Source organism: Stenella coeruleoalba (genome assembly GCF_951394435.1).
Source record: "Stenella coeruleoalba genome assembly, chromosome: 8".
Taxonomy (NCBI): Eukaryota; Metazoa; Chordata; class Mammalia; order Artiodactyla; family Delphinidae; genus Stenella; species Stenella coeruleoalba.
This window is the reverse complement of record NC_137154.1, coordinates 44,867,027-44,884,853: the sequence shown is the minus strand read 5'-3', so window position 1 is coordinate 44,884,853 and position 17,827 is coordinate 44,867,027. Positions and strand designations below refer to the sequence as shown.

At 50.7% G+C, this 17,827-nt stretch overlaps 1 protein-coding gene across 1 annotated transcript in view; it reads left to right on the top strand.

Moving 5' to 3' along the window:
* AMPD3 (adenosine monophosphate deaminase 3) overlaps positions 1–15,611 on the top strand; it is a 42,274-nt gene extending 26,663 nt beyond the window's left edge. The window contains exons 7-15 of the mRNA XM_079928272.1: positions 1,168–1,362; positions 3,391–3,522; positions 4,058–4,221; positions 4,938–5,064; positions 7,740–7,903; positions 8,939–9,059; positions 10,195–10,368; positions 11,971–12,081; positions 13,143–15,611. Coding sequence (XP_079784398.1) covers positions 1,168–1,362; positions 3,391–3,522; positions 4,058–4,221; positions 4,938–5,064; positions 7,740–7,903; positions 8,939–9,059; positions 10,195–10,368; positions 11,971–12,081; positions 13,143–13,319 — 1,365 coding nt within the window. The 3' untranslated portion in view covers positions 13,320–15,611. The remainder of the gene's footprint in view (positions 1–1,167; positions 1,363–3,390; positions 3,523–4,057; positions 4,222–4,937; positions 5,065–7,739; positions 7,904–8,938; positions 9,060–10,194; positions 10,369–11,970; positions 12,082–13,142) is intronic.
* Positions 15,612–17,827: the final 2,216 nt, after the last annotated feature.

Below are 17,827 nucleotides of genomic sequence, written 5' to 3'. Positions count from 1 at the left end.
AGTGGATCAGATGTCTGGTTTGGCATGACTTGGAGATGCCTGGCCAGCTGTGAACAGCATTCTTTGGCCTGAGGTCAGCCGCCTCCTCACCCCAGCCCTGGCAGCGTGCCCAGCCAGCTGCAGCAGGGACTGCAGAGTGTGGGCTGGCAGCACCCTGGTCAGCGAGGCTGCTGCCACCCTCCTGGGGGAACCTCCCTCAGGCCCCTTGGGCTCACGGAAGGGGGTCAGGATGTTCACTGTGACTTCAGGCCATCTCTCAGCTTAGCCAGGCCTCCGTTTCTTTAGGGCTAGTGGCTGAGGGGAATGCTCTGAGGGCTCCAGAGAGGTCAATGGCAAGTGTGGGATTTTGTGGGGCATTAGGTGGGTCCTCAGGTTTCTAGGAGGTTGTGGATATCATCGAAACTATTGCAACCTCCCACACCTGTTCATTGGTCCATTCATCCATCCATTGATTCAACATCATACCAGGCTCTGGGGTAGGCGCTGGAGGCTTAGATGCATCAGACATGGTCCCTGTCCTTGAGGACTGAGCTCCCAGTCTAGTGATGAAGTAGACAGAAAATTATTAGATCAGATTGGAGGACATAAACAGTGACGGGAGTGTCTGTGCTAGAGTCCCAGGTTGGGCAAGGGAAAAAATGATCCGCTGTGCTTGCGGGATCAGGACAGGCTGCCACGTGGAGGAAGTCGTGGGAAATTTCTTGGTGGATGGATCGGTGGGGAGGAGGGAAGGCATGCCAGGCTGAGGACACGCGGTGTGAATAGCATGGCACCTCGGGCACCTGTAAGTGGGGGTGTCCTGGCTGGAGCAGAGAGCAGGGCAGTGGCAAGGTGAGACTTAAGGCTTGAAGTAAGCCTTGAATCTCAGGCTAAGGAGCTTGGGCTTTATCTTGAACACTTGGGGGCACTGATGATTTGTTAACAGGGATAGTGGCTGGATCTGACCTACATTTAAAAAAGATCTCTTGGTGCTGTAAGGAGGGGGACTGGGCAGCAAGGCTAGACGGAGGAAGACCAGTTCCAAAGTCTACAGGAGAAATGGGGCGGGGGATCTGGCGTCAGTGCAGGTGCTGAGGCTCTGCGCTCCACACCGAAGCCTGGATGTCCTGGCTCCTGTTGCCGGGGGGAGGTGGCCCAGCTCACGTGCTGGGGGCCACTGTGTTGCAGGTGGACACGCACATCCACGCAGCTGCCTGCATGAACCAGAAGCACCTGCTGCGCTTCATCAAGCATACGTACCAGACGGAGCCTGACCGGACAGTTGCCGAGAAGTGGGGCCGGAAGATCACCCTGCGGCAGGTGTTCGACAGCCTGCACATGGACCCGTACGACCTCACTGTGGACTCGCTGGATGTCCATGCGGTGAGTGAGCTCGGCCAAAGGGCCTCGTGCAGTCCTGGCAGGGGACTCAGCCCCCTGGAAAGGAGCCAGGATTGGGCTTGGAGAGAGGCTGGCCACGTAGGCATCTCTTTCTCTTCTAGCCGTGGATGATACGGAACAGGGTTCTTGGCCTTTCTGATCAATAGAAATTGACTAGAGGCTAGACAAGAAATTTAGGCAAGGCTTTATTGGGGATCCTGCTGCAGCAGGGGGGAGCGAGAACAAGCAGGTTCCCTTGCGTGCTTGCTCCCTGAGTGGGGAGTGAGCTTGTACCTTATATGGGGTAAGGGTAGGGATGTGTCCCGGGGTCGGGCGGGAGCGGTGGCTTAGGTGGTTTGCCCACCCCTCTGGTGGTGTTGAGTGCAGGGGGCATGCTCAGTACCCTGCTTTTGCTTCCAACACCCCGTTTTTGCTCCAGGCTCTTCAGAAGTGGCAGTTGGGTTTTTTGGTCTCTTTGTATCTTTTTTTTTTTTTTTTGCGGTACGCGGGCCTCCCACCGCTGTGGCCTCTCCCGTTGCGGAGCACAAGCTCCGGACGCGCAGGCTCAGCGGCCATGGCTCACGGGCCCAGCCGCTCCGCGGCATGTGGGATCTTCCCGGACTGGGGCACGAACCCGTGTCCCCTGCATCGGCAGGCGGACTCTCAACCGCTGCGCCACCAGGGAAGCCCTCTTTGTATCTTTTGTCCATAATTTGCCCCAACTGTGCATGTTATTTTTAGTCCCATATAGTTTCTTTGCATTTTGCTGCTTGAGGAGACGTTTGTCCAGGTGCAAGTACTGTAGCACTGCAGCAAGGAGTCCCAGGTCCCAGCCTGTTTCATGGGGACTGTGAGAGGTAGTTTGTCCTCAGAGAGTAACAGGGCTGGGAGCAGCCCTGGGACAGGGGAAAAGAGTGTGTGACTTGGTCAGGGAGGTCCCTGTTCTAATTTCACTTAGGAGTTGTATGCCCTTAAGCAACTCATTTAAGCTTTTATTTCCTTGCTTATAAAATGGTGACTGCCACGTGCCTTATTGACATTACAAAGTTATTAAAATACTAACTGATGTTGCAGCTGCTATAGAAAACAGTATGGCAGTTCCTCAGAAAGTTAAATATAGAATTACCATACATTCTAGCCATTCCACTCCTAGGTATGTACCCAAAAGAATTGAAAGCAGGGACTAAAACTGTTACTTGCACATTAATGCTTATAGCAGCATTATTCACAGTGGCCAAAAAGTGGAAGCAAACCAAGTGTCCATCAACAGATGAATGGATAAATAAAATGCACACACACACACTGGAATACTATTCAGTCCTAAAAAGGAATAAAGTACTGATATCTGCTACATCCATGGATGAAGCTTGAAAACATTATGATAAGTCAAAGAAGCCAGACACAAAAGGACAAATACTGTATGATTCCACTTGTATGAGGCCTCTAGAACAGGCAAACTCATAGAGACAGAAAGGAGAATGGTGGTTACCAGGGTCTGGGGGAGCTATTGTTTAGTGGGTACAGAGTTTCAGTTTTACAACATGAAAGGAGTTATGGGGATGGATGGTGGTGACAGCTGCATGGCAACGTGGATGTATTTTATGCCACTGAACTGTATACTTAAAAATGGTTAAGAAGGTAAATTTTGTGTTATGTACATTTCACCACAATAAAAAAATCTTAAACCAGACACTGAATGAGGCAACGTGGAGAAAAGTGCCTTACGAAGTCTAAACGGTAATAGGACACACATTATTACTGATGGTTCAGTATTTCTGGCTTACTCAGCCAGCCCTGCTCCTGGAGGCATGAGGCCCTCGATCCCCCTTTACAGAGGGCCTCGCAAAAGGCCCCCAGTGCTGGCTGAGTGAGGATGCATGATCCTGGCCCTGGGACTTCCCAGGTTTTCATGCAAGAACTGACACAGAAGGTATCTTTCAGTGTGGCTCACAGAGGCCACCTTGTAAAGGCCTGAAGGGGTCATGTGTGTGGTGGCTGCATGGTGATCTGGCTGGTGTCCCTTCTCCCCAGGGCCGGCAGACGTTCCACCGCTTTGACAAGTTCAACTCCAAATACAACCCTGTGGGGGCCAGTGAGCTCCGAGACCTGTATTTGAAAACTGAAAACTACCTGGGAGGAGAGTACTTTGCTCGGATGGTCAAGGTGGGTGAGCCCTGGACCTCTCCAAGCCCTCCTCGGATTCCTGACAGCATCTGCGTTCATGGGGTGGGGCCCCCGCAGGGCCTCCTGTCCTCTTCCCCTTCGTGAATCCCCGTCCATCCACCATCCAGCTCAGGCGAGGTGCAGGTGCCTGGGTGCCAAGTGCTGTGGCCCTGGCTGCTGACTCCCGAGTGCGCAGGCTGTGCTGTGTGTGGACTGTGCTGACTGCAGGCAAGAGGGGGGGGAGGGTGTCCACCGCTGGCCCAGCTCTCGGCATCCAGGCTTGCTGCTCTGTGTGTTTGCAGCCTGCACCGGGTATAGGTTAGCCCCATTTGGAGATGCTTCTGCTGTCTGGCCTGGTCATGTGTGTGACTGTGCAGGTCCAAGGCCTTCTTCCCTAGGAAGGTGGAGTTAGTGCTGACGGGGCAGCAAGGGGATGTAGATCAGGCCTTCTGAGCCCAGGAGCAGGTGGCTGAGGGAGCTGCAGGATCTAGCAGCTGGGGTGCTCTGGGCTGACCTGAGCTCTTCTTGGTGCCAGGAGGTGGCCCAGGAGCTGGAGGAGAGCAAGTACCAGTACTCAGAGCCACGGCTCTCCATCTACGGCTGCAGTCCTGAGGAGTGGTCCAACCTGGCCCGCTGGTTCATCCAGCACAAGGTCTACTCACCCAACATGCGCTGGATCATCCAGGTGCCCCGGATCTAGTAAGTGAGGCAGCTGCTGTCTACCTGTGTCCTCTGGGGTCGCCAGCCTGTCCCACAGGAGCTGCTGAGTCTGTGCTGCTGAGGGACAGGGCCTGTTCCAGTGCCAGCCTAGGCCTCTCTGCCCCAGGGATTTTCCTACAGGGCGGGGTGGTTGGCAAAGACGTCCTTGTGACACTTCAACTCTGTTCTTTGAAGAACATACATGTGTAGAGGCCTGGTGGGAACTACTGCCCATCTTCTTGTCACTGTGGTTTGAGGATGGGCTATCCTTTTGGGTGAGGCCCAGGGTCTGAATGACCTGATGCGGGGCCTACACTGCTGGCCCTCTCCCTGGATATGACTCAGACCACCACTGTCCTCTCCAGTCTGGCCAATGTGGCCCCTGGATGGGCCTGGGACACGTGGTTTAGGGGAACTGAGCTGAGGGGAGAGAGTTGGATCAGCCTGAATCCTGGCACCCCACTCCCAGATTGGCCTCTAGCTGGAGAAAGCTCTCTGATGGGCATGGGTAGGTGTTGAGCGTGCCACCAATGCCTAGTGTTGCAGAACTTGGTGAGGAGGGGAGGATCTGTATTGGAGCCCTACCTCTGAATCTACCCTGGGTGTTTAAATGGGGATCTGTGCTGCCTGAGGGAAGGGACTGGGGAGGCTGGTCTCTGATGGGCCAAGGGGGCTGTTGGGTCCACCTTAATCAGCAAGTCTCCGCTTTCCCCCAGTGACATATTTAGGTCAAAGAAGCTGCTGCCAAGCTTTGGGAAGATGCTGGAGAACATCTTCCTGCCCCTTTTTGAGGCCACCATTAATCCTCAGGATCACCGAGAGCTTCACCTCTTCCTCAGATATGTAAGTGTGGGTGGTGCCCAGGCAGTGTGCCCAGTGAGGGAGGGACGAGAGGAATCCCCGGGGGGGGGGGGGGGGGGGGGCGGTGGGGTGGGTAGGGTCAGCCTTCCCTTCTAAGATCCTGTCACTGGTGTGCCCCAGGCATGAGGTGGCCAGCCCAAGAAGCTGAATGTCTAGAATAATGAGCCTGCTCCTCTGGGGCAGGCCTGCGGGCATGGGTGGGGTGCTGGGAAGGCAGCCGTGAGGCAGAAAGACTGAGGAGTTAGTTCCTGACCAGGTGGGGCTGGAAGGACTGGCCTCTGTCCCAGCTGTAGCCTCAGGTTGTTACAAATGCAGACATTTCAGGCTCCTGCTTTTGCTTAGAAACCAATGGTCCTCCCACCTTGTTTGGTTAAGCACACAAGCCCCACAAAATATATTTATCTGGTTAGTTGTGGGAGAGTGTGAGAAGCGTGGAAGAGAGACTTAACCAGAAAGGGCATCAGGGGGACAGGAGCTGGTCCCGCCTCCTGGGTGCCCAGAATAGAGTTGGCTGCAGGTGGTGAGAAGCAAGTTCAGTGCCTGGTAGAGTTTATGGGGATGGTTTCTGACAGTGAGGGAGGTGGGGAAGATACCAGAGGGCTGGGAGTGGGGGAAGGAGGGGTGACTGAGTGAGTGTGAGTGTGTGAGTGTGTGTGTGTGAGTGTGTGTGTGTGTGTGTAGTGGGAGTTGGGGGGTTGCCAGGAAAGTTTGAAGGGGCTGAGGGACGGCACTGAATTTATGTCTTAGACAAACACCATGCAGGCTGTTGTGTGAAGAAAGGCCTGGAACAGAAGGAGCTGGAGGTGGGGGGCAAGGGGGCAAGGTGAGAGTCAGGGGCCTGCTCCAGCAATGGAGACGTGCGGGGGCCTTGGACCAGCAGTCGCAGCTCACACTGATTATTCGCTCCCTGCTCTGGTGATCCACGCCATGACGTGACCTTGCTTCAGCCTCACGGTTGCCCCCCTTGACATCATTTTGTAGGTGTTAATAGTAAGCAGCATGATTATGTGTTGCTGTGTGTTAGACACTGTGGATTATCTCACTTAATCCTCACGACCGTCCTGTGAAGCTACTAGCTCCGATTTACACATGAGGAAGTGGAAACTGAGAGATCACAGAGCTAGAAAGGGGCAGAAGTGGAATTCGTACCCAGGTCCCTGGCCTAGGTGTTGTCATCCCCACATTAAGGAAAGTGAGACGTATACAGACGGTGGGCGGGGCCGCTGGGCGGGCATGGGCACGGGTGGAGAATGGATGGGGCCTGGGCACACCCTGAAGGTGAGCAAGGGGAAAGAGTCACGGGGGGCCTCCTGGTGCCTGGCTTCGTTGGGGAGCAGATGGTGTGCCTTTCAGAGGACACTGCCAACTATGGGGGGACAGCAGGCTTGGGGAGGAGGAGTTGGGGTTTGGACATGTTTTGTGCTTGAGGCCATGGGAGGCCCAGTTTGGGGCCCTGCATTAGCAGAGCCCAGGAGAGGGGCTGACACTGCCCCCATGCTGGGCCCCCAGAGTTCAGGTGCAGCATGGAGCTAGTGAGCGCAGAGCAGAGCGGAACTCGAGGTCCGCCCTGGCACCCAGACCTGTCCAGGCCGTGCTGAGAGCTGCAGTGGGGCCCTGTCATTTCCTTTGACACATAATGACTGTGACAGGGAAGATTCTGCCAAGCCCCTGGTGGCCGCTTGCTCCTCTGGGCCCCTACTGCCATTTCAGAACAGGCAGACTCAGCCGGTCCTTCAGGGGCCCCTTCCCAAAGCACAGCTGTGGCTGAGGGACAGGAGCAAAACTGCTCTGCATGCTGGCTGAGAGCTGGGTCCTTGCAGGTACATCCTTCATCAGGGCCTGACCTCTGGGAGCAGGTGACGGGAAGCCTGTGACTCGGGTGGGGCCCTGGAGGTGTAGTGTGGGCCCCAGCTGAGGTGTAAGTGCAGGGGGAGGGTGGGCATCTCCTGAGCTGCTCTGACCCCAAGAGCCATGGCTCAGCCTGCCAAGGGGCCCTCTTGGATGGCACACACCTTGGCCTGTTTGAGAGGCATCCCAGCTGGCCACACCTGGGACATCATGGCCGCTCTAGGGCATCCTCCACCTACAGCCCCAAACAGTGCAGACCCTGAGCCCGTTTAGGCTCAGAGCTGGTCGTCTCACGTGGGAAAGCTCCTTAACTGGCCCTGCTTTGCTGTCAGCCAAGCCCTCCCTCACGGGGTCACTTGAGTATTAAGTTAGCTGATGTGTGGTGAGTGCTTCAAGCAGGCCCTGACATACAGTAGGTGCAGGGGAAATGCCTGTCCCCTTCCCCCTCACAGCTGTTGTCACCGCTGCTGTTGGCACAGCCTAAGGATGGGAGGTGAGTATAGCTGCCTCACCGCTCACCTGGCCTGAGCTCCCCTTCACTGTTGCCACCACACAGGGGCTTGGCACTCTCCAGACTGACTTCCCGGGTACCTCTGGAAGCCCCGGAGGGACAGACTGGGGCGCTGCGCCCACTCACTATCCCTGGAAAGAATGGGGCTCAGGCAGGCCAGGGGGTCCCCAGCTGAGGTTTCACAGCTGAGAGGCCTGGGCTCCCACGCCTTCAGCAGGCTCACTTCAGCTGCACATATGCCAAGGCCTTTGGCAGCTCGTCTGCCCTGGCTTGACGCAGGGCCCCTCCTCCTGCCCAGGTGACGGGGTTTGACAGCGTGGATGATGAGTCCAAGCACAGCGATCACATGTTCTCAGACAAGAGCCCCAGCCCGGACGTCTGGACCAGCGAGCAGAACCCGCCCTACAGCTACTACCTGTACTACATGTATGCCAACATCATGGTGCTCAACAACCTCCGCAGGTGGGTGAGCTGGCCCCTGTGCACACCTCAAACCAGGGGATGCTCCTGGGCCCACCCCACAGGGCACGTACCCACAGGGCACGTACCCACAGGGCTACACACACATGCAGGCGTGCCTGCTGCCACAGATACGATCACACATACAAGGCAGCCAGACCCCATGCCTGGACACACGTCCATACACACACTCACCAACACCTACATGTGTGCACGTCTGTCCCTGACATGATAGAGACACAGGACCTGCTGATACACGTTCACTAACCTCCACGCCAGTGGTGTTCACACGTGCGTCTATCCATTCAGTGAATCACAGCACCTGCCATGTTAAGGCACGGTCCTGGGCACGGGACACATAATAGGGAACAAAACATTGCATCCACGTGCTCATGGAGCTTCCATCCAGTGGTCTCACGCCCAGGCTCCCCACAGCGCACACATGGAGGCGAGGCCCACGAGGCAGGATGCTGAGCCAGTCCCTCCCCACACATCTAGCGTCCTCCCACCCCTGCTGGGCCACGGGGCCTCAGAGCTCAGCCTCAGCCAGCGCTAGTTTGTGGGTGTGGAAGTTTTGAGGGGGACCATGATTGAAAGGAGACGGCTAGGGTTGGAGCCCTGGGCTGAGCTCTCCGAGGTAGGAGCTCTAGTTCTCTCTGCTGTTGCCCTCTCGGTGGCTTCTGACATCTGGGTTTACCCCTTTTTATAACAAGGAGGCTGGACTCCACAGTTTCTCGTGGGCTTTCCTGCTCTGAAGGTCTATGAATCTGGGCTACCAGGCCCTGGGGAAGGGGAGGAGAGGATGGAGGACTAGGCCCTCTCTTCCCAGAGATGAGGTCTCTTGGTTCTGAGGAGCTCTGGGCCTGGGCCTCAGCACCTGGGGAGAGGTTGTTTCCAGGGTGCCCTGCCTCAGCGGTGCGGACCCTGCCATGGGGGACTGTCTCCCCTGGAGTGGGCCCTGAGCTAGCAGTGCAGGCCTGTGGGGCCCGGGGCAGGTGGACCAGGGGTTCTTTCTCACCACAAGCCTCACGTCTGCAGGGAACGGGGCCTGAGCACGTTCCTGTTCCGGCCTCACTGCGGGGAGTCTGGCTCCATCACTCACTTGGTATCTGCTTTCCTGACTGCCGACAACATTTCCCATGGGCTGCTCCTCAAGAAGGTAACTGGGCCCCTGACAGATGGCTGCCCTGCAGTGACAGTCCCGCCCGGGGCTGCCCTGGGGAGGAGTGGGACCACCTGGGCTCCTGCCTGCGCCCTGGGAGGCTCTGGCCAGTGATGCAGGAAGGCCGGGCCTTTTTCTGGGCTGTGCCGTCTGTAGTCTCTTGGCTTCGTATTTAATTATGAAAAAACATAGCCAAATACATCACAATTTAGATTTTCAAAAAAATGGAGAAATGGAAAAAAGTCCTTATTGCTATTACTTTAATAGAAACAGCATTATTAGCTTTTTAGTATTTCCAATTCCCATCTTTTTCCAGAACATATTTCTAATATGCTTATTATCATAAAGAACACAAATTTTTGGTTCCTTCTTCATCCCTTATCGTCACAAGCGTTTTTCTGCGCTGCTCATTCTAAAGGCTGCTGAAAGGACGGCTGCCACTTGCTTGGGCTGTGCCTGATTCAGCCAGGCTCTAGCTGTTGCACAGAATCCACCCAACTTTTTGCTCGTGTAAATCATGCTACCATGAACTCTGCATTGTCTTCTCCGTATTTTGACTCACTTCCATAGGAAGGATATTTGTTCCAACTCCTCTCCTTCCCTGGTCCTGGGGAGGTCGAACCGTGTTTCACATTTCTGTGTGGGGTGGCTGCTACATCAGAGAACCACTCTGGCCCGGTCAGGTCCGCCCCTTCCTACCTCCGAGGAGCTGCAGTGTTTACAGTCTCAACCTGAATGTTTGTGGTCAGAGCGCAAAGCAACAAAAGTGGGCATCTCCAGGACTGACCTATTGGGGTCAGCTCCTGGGGGAGGGCAGCTGAGGACGTAGGTTGGGGTCAGCCCGGGGCCTTGTAGGTGCCCTTCCCTTCCTGCCCTGAGCTGTGCCTCCAGTCTGGAGCCAAGAGGGAGCGCTTAGTGGGCAGGAGAGCAGTCCCAGGGAGGGATGGGCCCTGATGCAGTAGTGAGGTAAATGTGGAGGGTGGGCCTGGGGGTCCTGGCGTTGTGGAGCTCGGGGTGACTGGGGGCTCCCGCAGACACTGCCCGGACCCCTGGTTTCCCCTGGTGAATGCTTCTCCCATCCCTCCCTCCCCTCGCTGGCTCTTGTTTCCTGAGTTTGGTGGTTCTTTTGCAGAGTCCGGTGTTGCAGTATCTCTACTACCTTGCTCAGATCCCCATTGCCATGTCTCCTCTTAGCAACAACAGTCTGTTCCTCGAATATTCCAAAAACCCTCTGAGAGAATTCCTGCATAAGGGACTGCATGTTTCTCTCTCCACCGATGACCCCATGCAGTTCCACTACACGAAGGTGAGGACTTTAGGGGCAGATAAGGACTGTAGGGCCTCCCACTGCTGGCACCTGAGCACATGGCTCAGCTCTGCCTTTGGGGTGGCATTGGTGGCCCACTGAAGACAAGAGGTAACTTTCTGGTGAGCGAAGTGCTCCTTCCAGGAGCCCTCGGGGTTCTTGAATCTTTGAGGATTTTTCTTTGCCTTTCATTTTCCGTCTTTGATATTCACTAGCTCTGTGATGTTGGTAGAGCTACTTACTTGACCTCTCTGTATTTTATCCTTCTTCATGTGTAAAACAGGGATAAAATTGTTCCTATGTCCACCTCTACCTTATTCTAAGGATTCATTAAGATAATGAATCAGTGTCTAATGTAGTGTCTGCGTACAGCATGTATTAAAGATGTTAGCTACCATTTTTGTTACCACTATTATTACTAGCACACTGTGGATCTCTGGGAAACTGAAGAGGAAGGGAAAGGCGATGCCATGCATCACTTAGTGTACAAGCACGTTTGGGTGGTACTGATAAGACCAGCCACGGATTAGTAAAAATAGAGGTGCCTGGGTCTTCTAGGACAGGCTCCAAGCTCCAAGCTTCTGGTCTCAGGACCCCTTTATATTATGAAGAACTGAGGCCCTCAGAGAGCTGTGGTTGACATGCCTTGTATCTAGTGATACTTAACTGTGTGAAATTGAAAAATACTAACTCATGTAAAATAACACTAATAAATCATTAAATGTTAACAAACTTAGCAATTTTTATGAGAATAACCATATTTCTGCAAACTACAATAACAAAATACTGAGAATGGCAAGAATGGCGTTTTGAAAATCTCTTTAATGTCTAGTTTGATAGAGGACAGCTGGATTCTCATCTCTGCTTCTTCAGTTAATCTGCTGTGATAAATTACTTTTATCAAGGTGTATGAAGAAAATCTTGCCTCACAAAATGCATAGTTGGAAAAGGTAGGACCTTCCAGAGGCCTTGGGGACCCTCAGGAATGCTGGGACCATGTTTTCAGAACCACTGCTCTACAATACAGAGGCAATGATGTGGCAAAGAGGTGACGGAAGGGCTTGTGATAAATGTCAGACGTTTCACATCCCAGAGGACAAAGTATAAGCACAGCTCAAACCCAAATGCTTCTGGGCTAACACTATCTCACTACTGATCCTTGATCGCTTCTCATTCCTATTTAATGTTCCACCTCTGTTCTTTACTCAGATTAACTTTTATTTTGGATGATCCTAAGAAAATGTGTTAAATACAAAGCAAGACTATAGGATGGGTACTAAAAGTGTGCACAACAGGGAGACAGGCACAGGAGAGCAGGCTGGCATCCCCAGTCATGGGCACAGGGCTTGGAACATGTGTTGGTCAACAGATAAATCTGTAGGTGTTCTTTGATATATCTGGCTTTGGCAACCTGAGCTTTCACACAAAGATCTCCGGAGTTTGTAATTTAAAGGTGGGGGGATATTGTTTTATTATTCAGGTGCCAGTCCTTAAAGAAAAATGAAATCTGCAATGTCAGTCTGATGTTTCTAGCTTGGGAAATATGTGAAGCATTGAAATGGATAGCCTCCCATCTAACACATTTACTTTGGGGGAATCTAGGAAGCACTTATGGAAGAATATGCAATTGCGGCTCAAGTGTGGAAGCTGAGCACGTGTGACCTGTGTGAGATCGCCAGGAACAGTGTGCTGCAGAGCGGCCTCTCGCATCAGGTACGCCGTGTGATTGCACCACCCCATCCCTCCTGTCCTTTCAACACACGTGTACATCGGATGCCTGCTGTGTGCCAGGCACTTTCTTGGCCCTGGGACTGGGGATGAACAGAACAAGCAGGGTCTCTGTCACACTGAAAACTCATATTCTAGGGGAGAACGCTGTGGAGACTCCTGAATTTTCATGGATGCTCTGTCACCTTTTTCAGACCTCTGCTCAAATGTCACCTCCTCAGAGAGGCCTCCCCTGATTACCCACTCTACAATAGCCACACACTTGCCCTCATTCTCCATCATAACATTTATTACTATATGACATTGCCATATGTAGTCATGTGTTTTTCTGTCTTGCCTTCTAGAATGTAAGTTCAGCATTATAGCCCTGGGGCCTAGAATAGACCCTGGCACATAGTGGGCACTCAATACTTCTTGAATAGATGAATAGTACCTAGATTGAATAGAAAACTCTAGGGATGGGACCCAGACATCAGTAATTACAAAAAAATTTTTTGTAGCTCCCTAGGTGATTCTGACATGGAGCCAGGGTTGAGAACCATTGCTCCAGATGGTGTCTTAGGTCCCTGGGTACCTTCGCTGGGTGGTGTCACTGGTACAGGGAGAGGGCTGCATCTTGCTCTTGTTGGATGCTGATGTAGACAAGAGTTAAGGCTCAAGATTCATTTTGTGGGGACATGATTCCTTGGACTGGCTGTCCCCAGACACACCTGTGCTCTTGTCAGCTCCCGGGAGAGCCTTGCTAGAGTCTTCACGCCTTCATCTTGCCTTCTTCATTGCCAGCAGCTCTTGTAGTTCTTTGCCTTTCTGACCAAGGAAAGCACAGTTGGAAATGACGGGAATGAATGTGGTTGTCAGGGTGACAAGCTCGAGGAGAGGGAGGCCAGGAGGAATTTTGTAAGAGCTCTGTGGGGAAAGATGTCTTGATGGAGGACCTGCTTTGGAGGACTAGCCTGACTTGGTGTGGTTAATGTCAGAGCTGCCATGTGGATATAGAAAGTGATTCTAAGGTATATTGTTTCATTTGTATTTCTCTTGGTCCACAGGAAAAGCAAAAATTTCTGGGACAAAATTATTATAAAGAGGGACCTGAAGGAAATGATATTCGAAAGACAAATGTTGCTCAGATCCGGATGGCGTTCCGATATGAGACCTTATGCAATGAGCTCAGCTTCCTGTCTGACGCCATGAAATCAGAAGAGATCACAGCCCTGACCAAGTAGTCGAGCACTAGACATGCATTTTAACTTTCTGGTTTAATTTCAAATCTGCTGTGATTAACAGTGTTCAAGATACCAAACTATCCTCCACGGAGAGGATGCCTGTGAAGAACTTTCAAACTAGTGATTTTTGGTTGCACTGTTCACTTTAAGGTCTAATATGCCCACTTCTGTTAATATTTTTGAGTAATAGATGGTGAATCCTCCTTGGGGATCTGGGAGCTAGACACTTGTCTATATTCATTCCTAATATTCCAGATGTTTCTCTTGAAAGTGCTAATGCTTGCATTGTTGGGACAAGGATCTTACATGGTCCAGTGCCCACTGATATATGAGGGCTGTGTGGTTTTCTGCCACAGTCCTCTCTGTAGGCCCTGCAGACTAGTTGGTATTTGTTCATTTCAGCCTCTGATGGGCTGGCTGCCTTAAAGTCTGTTTCAAAGCTCCCTTTCATAAAGGAGCTACTTCGAGAGAATTAGAAAACTTCCTTTGTTGTGCTTTTTTTTTTTTTAATGAGTTTTTAAAACTTTTATTTAGCCTCCCTCCCTTTCTATTTAGGAAACCAAATATTCACATCACAACCATCACTCCTATTTTGGGTCTTGGTTTCCTCATCTGAAAGGTGAGAGTTTGCACTAGATGAGTGATTTTCAGGTGGTGGTCTGTGAGTTCGCCTCCTGGACCACTTCAAGGCAGGGGTGGGCAGGGGGGAATGAGGTTCTGGGGTGCTGCTTTTACTTCTTCAAGGTGACTCTGCTTTCATTTACATTGGGACTTCTGTGTATTTACATTTGAACTAAGGACTTTGAAAAGCACAGGACTAGATGACCTCTGTTCTTTTTGGCTTTAATATTCTATGATTGTAGCCCAATTATCATTTTACTTATGAAGAGTTAGGGCCACAGAAGTAAAGTTTGCTTAAGGTCACACAGCTCTAATAAGTAATAGGACTAGAACTAGGTTTCCCTAATCCTAATCCAGTCCTTTCCCCACTATTCCATCAGACCTCACAAATGTAGATTTTTTTTGTCACTGTAACCTGGTGCATTTCCCCCCCGAGGTGAAATCTCACCTTTACCTAATATGCAGACTTCTTCAGAAGATATAAGTGGTCCCTGGGGCTAGGTAGAAAGCATTTTTAAAGACTAGTCTGAATTTAAGCTTTACCAATGTATTCTTCATCTGTGTTACTAGTGCCTGGTACATAGTAGGTGCTCAATATATGTATATTAAATAAATGAATGAATTTCCTCTTTTAGCAACTTTTTAAGGATGTGTGCTTCTGGTACTCACCAAGCTGCTCAAGGACCTTCCTGTCTATCTCTGTGGGCAAATGCAGACTACAGGAAGCCCTTCTGAATTATTACAGAGTTAGAAGAACCCGATTTTTGCCTGTGAAAATGCTTACCTGACTTTAGATTGTTTTGTCCTGTTACTTTATAATGCTTATCACCTCTACTGGTCAACTTAGTACAAACAATAAATGTAGTCTTTTTACTAGGCAGACATGTGCTATCTTACAGCTAATCATGAAATTGAATGAAAACCGAGTATTTGTGTTAGGCATCCACTATTTTTTGAAAAGCCATTTGTATACTTTTGCCCTAACATAGCAAGTATTGTACAGTTTTTCATTGTCATTTTATCTGTATCAAGTATTTGTTTTTATTATTAAAGTCTGTTAGGACTGTGGCTAACTAGTAGTTTTAAACTATTTAAGGCATATCTTTAAGTTTTTAAGAAAGATGGGCATCATGAAAAGCTATCAATAATAATTACTAATTTATCTGTTTACTAAGGTTCAGGTATGGATGACATTCACTAGGAAAACTCAGAAATTTTGAACTGAAGCTTGCAAAGTAAGCTTTACAAAGCAAAACCCAGAAGGTAAAACTTTGCTTTTTTTTCTCTAACTTCTGCTGTAACAGTTCATGACCAAAGCCTCACATGGTCATTTCCTTTTCCTTGGATATAACTTCAGTCTGTTCAGCCAACACCTGTTGGATTTTACCTGTCCTGCAAGCTTTTCAGATACCTTTTTCTATAGCACTGTGCACTGTTATTACATCATTGTACCTAACTGGCCTTTTTGGGTGGATCTCTACTTTCTTTTGTGATCAGAGCTGGACTCAAAACCAATTGTATACTAGCCCACATTTCTAAAAGAATGGTTTTTGAGGCATGTTATCCCTTGCTTACTCTAAAAGGCTCAAGTTCACATTATATGTTACTTCAAACTGCATTGCTGAAATGATCAATATTATTGTTCTTTGCCTCATAAAAACCAATCAAGCTCCTGGGATGGTATTTACCAAGGCCTGTCCTGGGCCTTTACTTTCTCTTACCTTGGATAAAGCTGAGTTGAAAGCACATCCCTATGGCTTTCTCTTTACTTGTTTGAGTGCTGTGTTGGTGAAACAATATTGACCTTTCTCTGGGTTTGCAGATACAACTGAAGGTGATATGTTGGTAATATACCTAGGTATTCTCTACCTGAACTACGACTGTTATAAAGAACAAGTATAGAGGGGGCAGAGTCAAGATGGTGGCGGGGGAGGATGCAGAGTTCACGTCTCCCCACAACTAGGGTGCCTGCTGGACACTGGTGGGGGACCTCGATGCCTAAGGAGACGGGAAGAACCCCCGAGCGACCGGGTAGGATGAGGGGGCAGTGAGGGGGGAGAAGTGGAGGCTGGACAGGACCAATGCACCTGAGGGGTAGTTGGGAGAGGGGAGGGGTTTCCACTCCTGGAGGGACCCTTGGGGCTTGGAGGATCAAGGGGGAGCATGCCTAGCATCTCCCCTGACCAACTGGGACCCAGGAAGCCTGCTGGGCTCCCAGGCCAGGTCCCTTGCCCTCCAAGACCCCCCTCTGGGCTGCATGGGTCCTTGGGGCATAGGAGGGAAGCGGGGACATGAGGAGAGGTGGATGGGAGGGGCCCTCTGGGACGGGAGGATCAGGGGAGGTGTGGCAGGTGTTTCCCCCTCACCCACTTGGGGCCTGAGAAGCCTGCTGGGCTCCCGGGCCTGGTCCTCCATTCTCCAAGGCCCCCTCCAGCCTCATGGGTCCTAGGGCATAGGAGGGAAGGAGCAGGTAGAAGAAGAGAGTCCAATGGGGAGGGGCCCTGTGGGATCAGAGGATTGGGGGGATGTGCCTAGTGTTTCCCCCACCCACTCAGGCCCAGTGAGCCTGCTCGGGTCCTGGACCTGTTCCTCTGCCCTCCAGGGCTGGGGCCCCTCCTGTTGCATTAAGCCTAAGCCCCCTCCATTCCCCCACCCCTAGGGCCTTTTCCTGCCCTGTGGGTCCTAAGCATAGGCCCTGCCTACTACCTAAACACCACCGCTGCCTAAGCCCCGCCCCCCATAGCCAAGGCCTTTTCAAGCTTTTTTTTTTTTTTACTATTGTGGTTTTGTTTTACCATCCAGGTGTTGTTTTCATCTATATTTTTATTTTTTTATTCTTTCTAACATGTCTGTCAGTTTTCTAATCTAATTTTATTTTTTACACTTCGTTATTCTCCTTTTTTTGCTGCCCCATGCAGCTTGTGGGATCTTGGTTCACGAGCCCGGGGCTGGGTCAGAGCTCCTGTGGTGGGAGGTCCGAGTCCAAACCACTGGCCTGACAGAGAATATTCCCAGACCCCAGGGAATATTCATCAGAGTGAGGTCCTCATTTCGGCACTAAGACCCAGCTCTACCCAATAGCCTACAAACTCCAGTGCTGGAAGCCTCAGGCGAAACAACCAGCAAAACAGGAACACGATCCCAGCCATCCAAAAAAAAAAAAAGAAAATGAGATGACAAAAAAATATGTTACTGATGAAGGAGCAAGGTAAAAACCTACAAGACCAAATAAATTAAGAGGAAATAGGCAATCTACCTGAAAAATAATTCAGAGATATGATAGTAAAGATGATCTAGAATCTCAGAAACAGAATGGAGGCATGAATTAAGAAAATGTAAGAAATGTTTAACAAAGATCTAGAAGAACTAAAGAACAAACAGAGATGAACAACACAATAACTGAAATGAAAAATAGACTAGAAGGAATCAATAACAGAATAACTGAGGGAGAAGAATGAATAAGTGAGTGGGAAGACAGAATGGTGGAAATAACTGCCAAGGAGCAGAATAAAGAAAAAATGAAAAGACACTCTCAGAGACCTCTGGGACAACACTAAATGCACCAACATTCGAAGTATAGGGGTCCCAGAAGAAGAAGAGAGAAAGAAAGGGTCTGAGAAAATATTTGAAGAGATTATAGTGGAAAACTTCCCTAACATGGGAAAGGAAATAGTCACCCAAGTCCAGGAAGTGCAGAGAGTCCCATACAGGATAAACCCTAGGAAAAACAGACCAAGACACATATTAATCAAACTAACAAAAATTCATGAAAAAATATTAAGAGCAGTAAGGGAAAAACAAAAAATAACATACAAAGGAATCCCCATAAGGTTATCAGCTGATTTTTCAGCAGAAACTGCAGGCCAGAAGGGAGTGGAAAGATATGC